Here is an 11,495-nt window from a genome sequence, read left to right on the forward strand (position 1 = left end):
CTGAGAGAGCAACGCTGAGAAGTGAACAAGTCCTTCCCTTCACAGTGATCTGGAAAGCCACATCTCTGACTGACGCTCCTCAAGGCCGAATGGCGTTTCCTTCCACAGCAGGCCGCCTGCGAGCACACAGAGACTAGCAAGAGGAGGCAGGCTGGGTGCAGGGGTGGTCCCAGACTTCCGTGAGCCAGGGGGCCCCTATGGGGCGGAGCGGGGCAGCAGGGATCCTGAAGGCAAGCCAGAGGTCCTTGGAGAGAATTATTCCCTTTTAGGAGGGGACAGGAAAACTGTCCTGTTTTGTTTCTTGGTGACAAACAGGGTGCTGGTCTTCTTAGCTGTGTGAACTGTGGAAGCGTCAAAAGCTTCTTTTCCGGAGGAGAGAAGGAAAGGTGTCTGGCACGCCATGGGAGGACCTTGCAGGGGCGGCATGGGGGCACCTTTCTCTCTCTGGGGCCACGGAATGGGAGCCATCGCCCTCAGGGCTGCATGCTTCGGAGGCAGGAGCTGGCGTGCCAGACCATAACGCAGGTCCCTTCCCCTGCCCTCCCAAGCCAAAACGGGCCCCTTCCGCTTGGCGGCTCCTGGGGGTTGTTCCCACCCCCGCCCCCGGCCTCCTCCTCCCTCCTCTGGCCAGGCGCCCCTGCGGGCACAGCCTCAGGAACCAGCTGGCGATGCCACAGAGGGGCAGAGATGCCCATCAGGGCAAGGAGACCAGGCTTCTCCTGCTGCAAGAGGAGACACAGAGACTGCGCTCAGATGGGCTCTTCCTGTTGCTGAGGGCTGAAAGGAGAGGTGAAGGCAACACCTGCATCTCCCTCCCCCACACCCCTCCCTCCCCCGTCCCCCTTAGTCCTAGGACACAAATCACAGCAACAGCCAGCAACAGGCTACCCACAAGATGCTGTGCCTCTGCGGCTGGGTTCCTTCTCCGTTTTGGACAGGGTCAGCTGCCCAGAGGAGGCAGACATTTATCGGGGCATACGCTGGAGGAACACGGCTGAAACCCTGGCCTTTTTCTGTATTAGGCTCAAAACCAAGACCTAAAACACCCTGTGTTTCATCGTGCCCTCCTTGACAGTCTCATGCTTAGCAGCACTCCTCCAGGAAGAAAATCTCCTCTGCCACAATCCCTCCTGCTCCCCTGCGACTGTACACAGCAGCAGAGGCAAGAGGAAGCTCCTCATGCTTCCCGCAGTCCACCAAGCTCCCGGGGGCGGCGGGGCAATGGCGGGAAGTAACCAAGGGTGGAGACCAGGGAAGGACGGAAGTTTCTGGAGGCCTGAGATGGCCCGCTGAGGGCGCAGAGCCATGAAGCTGTCTTAGCAAAGAGGTGAGGCCTTCCCCTGGCGGCTGAGGGGAGCAGAAGCGCAGGGGAAGCGATGACAAGAGCCCAAGCACAACAGGCAGAGCGTGTCTTGTGTCACACAGGCCCCAGCATGTGTGCAGCCAAGCACACCGGGCTCCCTGCGCTGGCCGTGGCACGGCTGCTTGAGCCCCACAAGAACTCCACCTCTGTGCTTCCTCTCCCTGCAGAAGTGGAGCGCACAGCCACCAGCTGAGCAGCAGCCCCCTTTTTCTGGTGGGGATGCGTCAGCAGGCACGGGGTCAGTTTGAGAAAAGGGAGGGAGCCCCGAGGGGCGGCTGTTGCTGGGCCGGCATAGGTATGCCAAGGCCCCCGTAGGGGCCCAACAGAACTTGTCTGCCATCTCTTGGTGCTGGTTGAGGCATTTGGATGCTGGGAAGCTTGCGCTGGTCCGCATGGGCTTGACGTCTAGTCAGGGCGCGGCACGCTGTGCTGAACGCCTCTGTGCTGACTTGCACTGCCATTGCAGTCTCTAGGTCGAAGGAAATCGGAGAAACTCTGTTCCTCATTTCTGCTGTAGAGCAGAAGGCCATTTACACGAAAACACGCTGCTTCACGGCAAGAAAAGGACAAGGACACACTGGGGGCATCGGGGCCAGGTGCCAAATGGGTGCTGCCTACAGCCTCCTCTGTTCGGATGAACCGCCTGAGGTTATCCTGCGGGCAAGACGTGTGTGCCGCACGGCCCCAGCCATGAACAACGCTGCGTGTGTCAGGGCTCAGCGTGAGCCAGGGGCTGCCTGGGGGCCGGGGAGCCAGGGGAGACGCCAGGGCCGTCAGGGCAGGGGCCTGGTCCTCCAGGGCGCGTCCCACCTGCCCCCGGTGAGGGCGAAGGGCAGGTCGGGATTGGGAGGGGGGCAGCCCTGAGCCCAGGCCAGCCAGGCACCTCCGTGGTGACAGGGTCAGGCCGAGGCAGGGCCGTGCAGTCAGCCCACGAGGCGGGGTCTGGGTCAGCGGGGCCCCTGGCTGGGGCACCTCTGTGCCCGTGACCTAATGAGCCCCCAGAGATGACACAGTGAGGCTGAGCTCACAGTGGGACGCGCCGCATCACAGAGGTCTCCCCGGTCCCTGGCGGTGTCCGCACTTCCCTGCGAGGCCCAGGCGCTGGCTGGGTGCTGCTCACCGCTGTTCTTTGGAGCTGCTCCGCAGCAAGCAGAGCGGGCAGCAGGCAGCAGGGCCACGCTGGGGGCCCCTCGCCGTCAGGCAGAGGAGCAGGGGCCCGTTGGACAGGAGCCTGGGGCGAGGAGACGACGAGAGCGTCCTTTTCCCCTGGCTGCCGAGGCGAGCTAAGGGCAAGGGGCAAGCGGGATGGAGGGCTCCTGGACCGAGGCCATCAGCCCAGAGCAGAGCTCCTTGTTCCCAACGCTGCTGCAGCTCTCCACCGAAGGTAAGGGCTTGGGGAGCTGCTTCCCCAGGGGCCGCAGAGACTCTTAGCTGTCCAAAGAGCTGTGGAGCTGGGGCTGTGAGGGTGGCTGCAGGCGGCTGGGGGCTGCCACGAGAGCCTGGCCTGGGCTGGCCTGGGCTGGGCTGGGCTGGGCTGGGCTGGGCTGGGAGGAAAGGGGTGCCCTGTCCCAGAGGGCTGGGCCTGACATGTGTTTCCCTTGCTTTCCAGAGATTATTGCTATTTGGGACGCCGTGTCCAATTACATCCTGGAAGAGCTGATGCAGGACAAGGTGGGCTGGTGTCCTGGAGGGTTTTGTCTGTCCAGGGAGCCCTGGGTGCCCGGGAGCAAGCCTTCCTTCCCCCAGCCCCACAGCTGCACACCACACCTGGCCCGCCTGCTGCACAGCAGCTTTTTGGCCAGCCGGGAGAGAAACCCCGTGCAGCTCTAGTGTGAGACAGCGTCTGGCACGTCCCAGGGCTCCCCGCTTCCCTGCGGCCCCCCACAAAAGACCGCGCAGAGAGACAGGGCTCTGTGCCAGGGCTGCTGGAAACCCCGGGGATCTTCTCTAGCTGAGGGACGTTAGTGAACCTCTCAAGGAGGGTGAGGGACAATGCAGAGAACGTGGCTCTTCTCTAAAGCCTTCCCCAAGTGCCCCTTGCACGTCAGCAGCAGAGAGGGCACAGAGCAGCGTTCCCACGCTCCGACAAACAGCACTTTTTCCCTCGCCAAAAGCCTTCCTGGTGGGCCTTTGTGTCTTTGCTGTGTGCAGGGTGTGCTGCTAGCGGGGCTCGGCACCTTCTGCACGGTCCGGGAGCCACTGCGCCCTGGCAAAGACAACGTGGTGACAGTTCGAAGGCCTGTGTTCCAGCTGGAAATGGACATGGTCTGGCTGCAGAGGCTCCAGCATCCCAAAGTGACTCTGCCTGGTGAGTTGGCAGCGGCCACCCTCTGCTTCCCCTTGCCACATCACCTGTGGGGCAGGGGGTGGCTGCTCCCTGCTCTTTGGGAGGGGCAGGCAGAAGTAGGGATGTCCAGCTCCATCGCCCCGCAGAGAGCTCTTTCCGAGAAGGACCTTTTCTCTAGGCGTTTGTACTACAGAATAGTGCTTGCACACAGTCAGGCTCTCTCTCTCTTTTTGAACTGCCCTAACAACTGCCTCCGTGCCACTCGCCTCTCTTGATGGCCCAACAATGGAAAGTTGGCCTGCTGTGGCAGTGGTGTTGTTCCTCTCCCGTGTAGACAACGTGAAGATCAAGCCGCTGAAGTACCGGCAGCTGTCCCTGGCCACCTCCTTCTCGAGGCGCGTGGTGGAAGACTGCGTGCAAGAGACCATCCGCTTGTTCTCTGCGCACGTGCGCAACAAAGAGAAGGTCGCCTTTGCCTTCAGGGACGTCGGCGTTCTGACTTGCCAGGAAGACAAAGTGCACATGAGCTTTTATGCCCGCTGCACCCGGTGGCTGGCGGACCCCTGCAGTGTAAGTTGCTCCGCTTTCCCTGCGATTTCTTTGGGAATCCTATGGAAGGACGAGCGACCTGATGTGTGTTGGCCAGCCGGGACGTGGCAGCCTACTGAAACGCCTTCCCCAGTGCTTGCCCCCACAGCCTTCTCCAGGAGCAAAGAGAGCGAGCGCCTCCTGAGTTTCTTGCCCCTTGCCCCTACAGAAAGCCTGGCAGTGTTATCAGCCGAGCTCTGTTCTTTGCTGTGCAGCTTCTCCGCACCGGCATGAGGGGCTAATGTTCTCGGCAGAGAGCTTAGAGGAGGCTTTGGAGAGGCGGCCTCCTCTTGTGGCAGGAGAATGCTCTGCTGCCTTCAGCAGCAAGGCGAGAGCTGCCTTGGAAGCCTCCCAATGGGTCTGTGTTACATTGCAGAGACTGCCTACGATAGATCTCTCCATCTCCGGCACACCTGCTGCCCTGGGGACCCGGCCTAGCCCTCTGCATGTGTTCCCGAGGTGAGTGCCTTTCCTTTGCAGCCCTTGGCTAACCGAGCAGGCGGCTTCCCGGCTGCTGCTCGGCACCGTGCACCGCCAGGGCTTGACACTCAGCATGGAGTTGGGAATAACTCACACAGTGACTGGTTCCCGCTTCACTAAAGCTCACTTGGGGCTTCTCACACGTGTCTTTGCCTGGAGTGAGCGGGAACCGTGACTGCGTTTCTCATGCCCAGCCTGCCCTCCTTCCCATCAGAGAGCAGGGACTGCACACAGAGAGGCATTTAGGCTACGCCTTCTGTCTTTTGGGGGAGAGTGCCAAAAACCAGCTCCCAAAGAGCTGTGCACGGACACAGAGGAGGGGGGATGCAAGAAGGACTCCGGCAGCAGTGAGGAGGATCCGTGTCCGCAAGCTGCAAAGGGGAGACAATGCCCTTCCTTCAAAGCTGGCTTGTCTTTTGGTTTCCAGGTTTCAGCTCGCTGTGCAAGGCAGCGTGGAGGCCCAGGCTGCCCCCGCCGGCTGCCCACAGGAGAAGGAGCAGGAGCTGGAAGAAGAGCTTGGGGCCGTCAGGAGCAGCAAAGGTCAGGGAAGAGATGCCTCCTGACCCGGCTGGGTCCCTGTCCCACGCTGGGTGACAGCAGCCAGGTAAAAATGCACTCCGCAAGCGGCTGCTCTCAAGAGCTTCCTTGTTTCCTCCTTCCAGAGAGGCGTCCTGGCAAGCTCCTGCCGCACCGCGAGGAGCTTTCTCTCCCCGTGCTGCCAAAGTGGGGGGAAGGCGCGAGGCAGCAAGGCATGGAGAGCAAGCCTGCTGCCAGGTGAGAGCCTTGGCGGAAGGGCTGAGGGGCACACTGGGACCTGCGCAGGGGAGACGTCCCCTTTGGACACGCCAGCCCCAGGGACTCAAAAGGCCTCCTGACACTTGTCCAGCAAAGGCTGCCTGCTTGCTGGATGCCAAGCATGTGCCAGTTTGCGGGAGAGCCTCACGTTGCCCTTGTTTTCCTCCAGGGTCATGTCACGCCCTTTTGGGGAGCTGAAGGCAAATCCTTCTTAGCAAACACCTCCTGCCCTTGTGCTAACGCGCCCTGTGGTGTCTCCTCAGGACCCTTGTGAACCAGACGGCCCCCATCCCGGGCACCTCCCCGGGGAAGCAGGTTGGCGTGCAATACCTCCCGCACCCTCCCGCCGGACCTCGGCGTGGCCGTGCCGGCGCCACTCCCAGGGGTGCAGCACAGGTGCGTGATGGGGCTCTGGGTAATCCTGGCATCTCACCCACTCGTAGGAAAGCCCCGGCCTATGAGACTCCCTCCGGAAAGGGCCCTCAGCACGTAGCCACTGGAGCCGTCGGTGGCCTCTTTGGGTGCTACTTTTGGGCGTAGTTAGGCACTGCTTGTACAACAGCTTTTTCAGCCTGCCTTCTGCCGAAAATCCCGCAAAAGAGTGACGGTGGCGAGGCTCAAGACAAGGGGCGGGAGAGCGGGTGGAAAGCCAGCGCCAACACGCCCCTGCCCAGAATCCCTGCCCAGACAGACAAGACTAATACTCTTGCCTTTCCGCGGCCCCGCAGGATGCAGCCTGCCCTCCCACGCAGAGGTTTGGAAGAGCTGCCCACGTCTCCCTCTTGAAAGAGGAGCAGAGGCAGCACCAAGCATCGTGGGAGGAACAGCAGGCCGCACTGGAGAAAGAGGCCCGGCGTCAGGCCCAGGTACGGGATGCCTTTGAGGGCCCTCTGCAAAAGGGCCTTTCCCACGTCCAGGGCGGCGGAGCCTTGCAGGCAGCCAGGGCCCAGGCGGACGGCTGCCTCCGAGGAGCTGCGCCCAAGCTGGCCCACCCCTTCCGAGGAGGGAGACGGCTGCAGCCAGAAGCGGGCCCAGAAGGAGCCAGGCGCTGCAGCGAGGGCAGCTGGCGGGGGATGCCTCCCCACTGGGCAACCTCTGCCTGCGGTGCCTGCCTTCGAGCCAGAAACCAGCTCTCGGGGGCAGCTGCCTTGAGCCCCTTGGCCCCAGACGTGCCGGCGGCAGAGCCGCAGGGGCTCCGCTCTGGTAGCCCATTGTATCAGCTCCTTGTGTAGCCTGAGTCTGGCTCTACAAGGACTAGGTGCCTCCCCTGCAGCCCAGTGCTGTCTCGCCCATTCACCCCTCCATGCTGAAACCATTTCTTCTTCTCCTTGCAAAACAGATCACACTAGTGGAGCTGCAATACGCCCTCGAGCAGCGTCGTCGCCCAGACACTGACATGCCGGGGAGGCCCCCCCAACGGTAAGCGTGCGTGGGCGCGCAAGCTCAGAGCCAGGGCCTGGCGCAGGCGAGGGGCTCTGACCCCCCCTGCAGGTGCCAGGACCCCAAATCCCTCAGCTCCAGGACACAACCTACGACAGCCCCGGCTTTCTGCCGACGTGGGTTTGCAGGGGCTGGGGGGGCCGGAAGGCTCCCGGGAGAGCGGGAGCGGGACTTTGCCACTCCTATTGCAGGCAAGCGTCCGCACAAGCAAAGCAGAACATGCAGCTTCTGACTTCCTACAAAGTTCTTCGGGACAGGTGGAAGGAAAGGGTGGAAAGAAACCAACAGAGGCTGATGGTGGAGGAGGAGCGGCGCCGGTAAATACCTGGCAACCCAGGCGCGTTCCCCCCTTTCCGCAATGCCCTTCCTGCCATGGCCCTGGGGAAAGAGGGTCTTCTCCAGCCCCACCTGGAGAAGCACAGAAGCAGCCTTGGAGCCTGGCCTGGCCTCACACATCCCGCCCACTCCAAGGGGGTGGGGGGTGGGGGTGCACCATGACATTTCCAGCAACGTCTCCAGTGGCACAACATCCTCTTCCTGAACCCCGCAGCGCTTTGGTGATGCGCCACCTCCAGAAGAGAGAGCAGCAGGACCGTGTGCCGGGCAGTTACCACCAAGATGGCTTTTATGCGTGGAAATAAAGGGCCTTTCCGAGCTGCTGTGAGCCTTTCCTTGGTGGGCTGTGAAAGTGCAAGGGGCAGCAGGGCAGCTCCAGAGGGGACGGAAAGGGTCAGGCGGGAGCCAGGAGAGTGGGGCAGCCCCTCTGCCGGGCAGCTCTCACCCCGGCCATGCCCTAGCAGGTGACTTGGGGACTGCCACGCCAGAGAGGAGGCGAGGGAAAGGTTTTGGGGGGACAGTGTGTGTGACTCAGCCGCCCAAATCCTGCCAAGCTCTTCCGGGAGCTCCAAGTCTTTGGCTCACCATGTCCCGGTCCAAAGCACTGGTACCTCTCCTCCAGGCAGGCCCTGGGGGACGGCAGCCACTCCTTGGCATGGGCCGCAGCCTGCTCCCTCAGCGTGGCGGCTGAACAGACCCCGAGGCTGGGCAGACCCCCAGCCAGACCCTGGCACCACCGGGGCCAAGGCACCACACGGGAATGCCAGAGCTCCCCCCAGCACTCCCACCACTCCCTCCACCAGCTTGCTCCCAGCAACAGACCTGTCAGCAAAGGGCAAGGGAGCCTTCCCAGGGGCTCAACTCCACTTGGGACTGCAAAGTGAAGACAGCTGGTGCCTGGTCACAGCCGCAGTCCCCAGCCTCTGCCTTGCAAGGGCTTTCTCTGCACAAGCAATGACAGGAAGAGACCCTCCATTAAAGACCCTATGCAGGATCCCACAGGAATTCCTCTGGCCCTCACGGAATAGATGTGCTCCTCTTGAGCCCCACCCGTGAGCTCAGCAGGGCAGGGCTCTCGTGCCCTCGTGGGGAGGCACTGGCCATGACTTTTGGAACAGAATCCTGCAGCTTTTGCACAACCCTCGCTCAACCGTCCCAGCAAGGGCTTCGAGGGGACTGTTGGGCCACACTGTGCCCCTGCCCAAAGCACCTCTGGGCCTCGCCTTGAGACCTTGGATTCCTGCCTCGCCTCGCTAGCCTCAGGGCTGCCTTGGCCTGACACCTTGCGCTGTTAGGACTCCTCTCTTGCCGCGCAGCCTAGGCTTCTCCCTTCTCTTACCTCCTGCAAAGGGCAAAACCAAAGCCCCCGCCCAGGGCCAGGCCGCCTCTCTGAGCTCGGCTCGCTGTCAGGCTCACGCTCTTGAGCAAAGCCAGGCAGGTTCCCGCAGGGAAAGCGCGTGCCTGTGCAGCGGAAACCAATCCGCCTTGTGTAGCTAAGAGCAAAGCTGGCACTCCTGGGAGGGAATCCCGCGGCAGTCTGGCGGCTCTTTCCTGGTGGCAACTTCCGCTGCTCCAAACAAGATGCTTCCCAGTTACGGAAGAGCACAGTGCGGGCAAGACATCTTCCCTGCTCTGCCCTCTTCAGTTTGAACCCTGTCTTGCTCTCTTCTTGATGGTGCAGTTGAAGAGCACGGATTCCATCCCTTCTCTATCAATGTCATGATGAGAGCTCTGCTGTTCTTCATAGAAAACTATTTGCTGTGCGACTGAAGGGGCTGGGCTGCTGCTTGGCCATCGCTGTGAGGGAGGGAGCTGTAGAGGACAGGAGCGGAGCCCGACACCACCCCCCAGGCCCAGGGCAATTCCCGGGGCTCCGACTCCCGGCTCTCCCCAGTCCGGAGGAGAATGCCGTAGTTGGTGCTGCTATGCTGCTGGTCTGCGCCAAGCTGCCCTTCCTCCTCCTCGCTCTGCCCTGGCGGGGTGACACGTGCCCAGCCTTTGAGCTGGCTATGGGGGAGGAGAGGGAAAGGCTTGGGGGGCTGGGGACCTCTGGAAGGGGGCCGGGTATGCTCCAGAAGTGGGGAGCAGGGGGCTGCACCCAGCCGCTGGCTTGGCTGAGCCCACGAGTCCTGCTGCAAATGTGGGCTCTTGACGTGGAGACCAAAGGCTGCTGCTGGGCCCCTTGGTGCTGCAGCCAGGCTGTGGCTGGGGAGAACAAGCTGGGCTCCGCCCGCGTGCCCTGCTCCCAAACCCCTTGCAGGCAATCCCCCCCCCTCAAAACCCCGCAGCCTTCCCCAAATCCAGAAACACCCCAAACACCACAACCCTCACTTGCGGCCCAGCCCAGATGCCCCCGGCCCCCTCAGTCCACTGCCTGAGCCCACACAGGGCCACGGGGCTCCTGGGGAGGGCGGGCTGGGCCGGGCCATGTTTTGGAACAAAAGTCTGCAAAGGCCTTGGTGTGAGGCCCTAGAGAAGAGGGATTCTCCTGGGGGCTCAGAGCAACCCACACAGGGCTCAGGGCAGGCGGAGGGAAACCCAGCCCACCACCACTAAACCCCACGGCTCTCCGTGGGGACCATCCCGGATGCTCAGGCCCAGAGCAGGAGGAGGGGCTGTGGGGGCACAGCCACATCCCAGGGCAGCCTCCATCAGGCCTCAGCTCCACAGCGGCTCTCAGCTTCAGGTGAGCTCTCTCAAGAAATACTGCTGTAATTTGAAGCCGTGCCCCGGGCATGTTCAGCAGACTTGGGCTAGGCGTACAGGAGAGAAAAGGCAGCGAGCCCAGGGTGCAGACCTAGGGCTCGCAGCACCAGGGAAGGAGCTCGGAAGGCTGAGAGAGCAACGCTGAGAAGTGAACAAGTCCTTCCCTTCACAGTGATCTGGAAAGCCACATCTCTGACTGACGCTCCTCAAGGCCGAATGGCGTTTCCTTCCACAGCAGGCCGCCTGCGAGCACGCAGAGACTAGCAAGAGGAGGCAGGCTGGGTGCAGGGGTGGTCCCAGACTTCTGTGAGCCAGGGGGCCCCTATGGGGCAGAGCGGGGCAGCAGGGATCCTGAAGGCAAGCCAGAGGTCCTTGGAGAGAATTATTCCCTTTTAGGAGGGGACAGGAAAACTGTCCTGTTTTGTTTCTTGGTGACAAACAGGGTGCTGGTCTTCTTAGCTGTGTGAACTGTGGAAGCGTCAAAAGCTTCTTTTCCGGAGGAGAGAAGGAAAGGTGTCTGGCACGCCATGGGAGGACCTTGCAGGGGCGGCATGGGGGCACCTTTCTCTCTCTGGGGCCACGGAATGGGAGCCATCGCCCTCAGGGCTGCATGCTTCGGAGGCAGGAGCTGGCGTGCCAGACCATAACGCAGGTCCCTTCCCCTGCCCTCCCAAGCCAAAACGGGCCCCTTCCGCTTGGCGGCTCCTGGGGGTTGTTCCCACCCCTGCCCCCGGCCTCCTCCTCCCTCCTCTGGCCAGGCGCCCCTGCGGGCACAGCCTCAGGAACCAGCTGGCGATGCCACAGAGGGGCAGAGATGCCCATCAGGGCAAGGAGACCAGGCTTCTCCTGCTGCAAGAGGAGACGCAGAGACTGCGCTCAGGTGGGCTCTTCCTGTTGCTGAGGGCTGAAAGGAGAGGTGAAGGCAACACCTGCATCTCCCTCCCCCACACCCCTCCCTCCCCCGTCCCCCTTAGTCCTAGGACACAAATCACAGCAACAGCCAGCAACAGGCTACCCACAAGATGCTGTGCCTCCGCGGCTGGGTTCCTTCTCCGTTTTGGACAGGGTCAGCTGCCCAGAGGAGGCAGACATTTATCGGGGCATACGCTGGAGGAACACGGCTGAAACCCTGGCCTTTTTCTGTATTAGGCTCAAAACCAAGACCTAAAACACCCTGTGTTTCATCGTGCCCTCCTTGACAGTCTCATGCTTAGCAGCACTCCTCCAGGAAGAAAATCTCCTCTGCCACAATCCCTCCTGCTCCCCTGCGACTGTACACAGCAGCAGAGGCAAGAGGAAGCTCCTCATGCTTCCCGCAGTCCACCAAGCTCCCGGGGGCGGCGGGGCAATGGCGGGAAGTAACCAAGGGTGGAGACCAGGGAAGGACGGAAGTTTCTGGAGGCCTGAGATGGCCCGCTGAGGGCGCAGAGCCATGAAGCTGTCTTAGCAAAGAGGTGAGGCCTTCCCCTGGCGGCTGAGGGGAGCAGAAGCGCAGGGGAA

General features: G+C 62.1%; 1 protein-coding gene across 1 annotated transcript; it reads left to right on the forward strand.

Moving 5' to 3' along the window:
• Positions 1–2,668: 2,668 nt before the first annotated feature.
• Positions 2,669–7,607, forward strand: LOC135329614 (uncharacterized). Its single transcript, XM_064518543.1, has 11 exons — positions 2,669–2,747; positions 2,973–3,034; positions 3,515–3,671; positions 3,985–4,220; positions 4,841–5,258; positions 5,381–5,492; positions 5,777–5,909; positions 6,242–6,379; positions 6,853–6,932; positions 7,145–7,270; positions 7,504–7,607. The coding sequence occupies exons 1-11, from the start codon at positions 2,669–2,671 to the stop codon at positions 7,592–7,594; spliced, it is 1,632 nt and encodes a 543-aa protein (XP_064374613.1). The 3' UTR covers positions 7,595–7,607.
• Positions 7,608–11,495: the final 3,888 nt, after the last annotated feature.

This window comes from Dromaius novaehollandiae, chromosome 12, assembly GCF_036370855.1.
Source record: "Dromaius novaehollandiae isolate bDroNov1 chromosome 12, bDroNov1.hap1, whole genome shotgun sequence".
NCBI lineage: Eukaryota > Metazoa > Chordata > Aves > Casuariiformes > Dromaiidae > Dromaius > Dromaius novaehollandiae.

Bases quoted from the DNA above. Each gene is read 5' to 3' on its own strand.
- LOC135329614 (XM_064518543.1), top strand. From the start codon at position 2,669: ATGGAGGGCTCCTGGACCGAGGCCATCAGCCCAGAGCAGAGCTCCTTG. The intron at 4,221-4,840 runs GTAAGTTGCTCC...GCTTCACTAAAG, and splicing joins GGCTGGCGGACCCCTGCAGT to CTCACTTGGGGCTTCTCACA. The intron at 6,933-7,144 runs GTAAGCGTGCGT...CTCCTATTGCAG, and splicing joins CCGGGGAGGCCCCCCCAACG to GCAAGCGTCCGCACAAGCAA.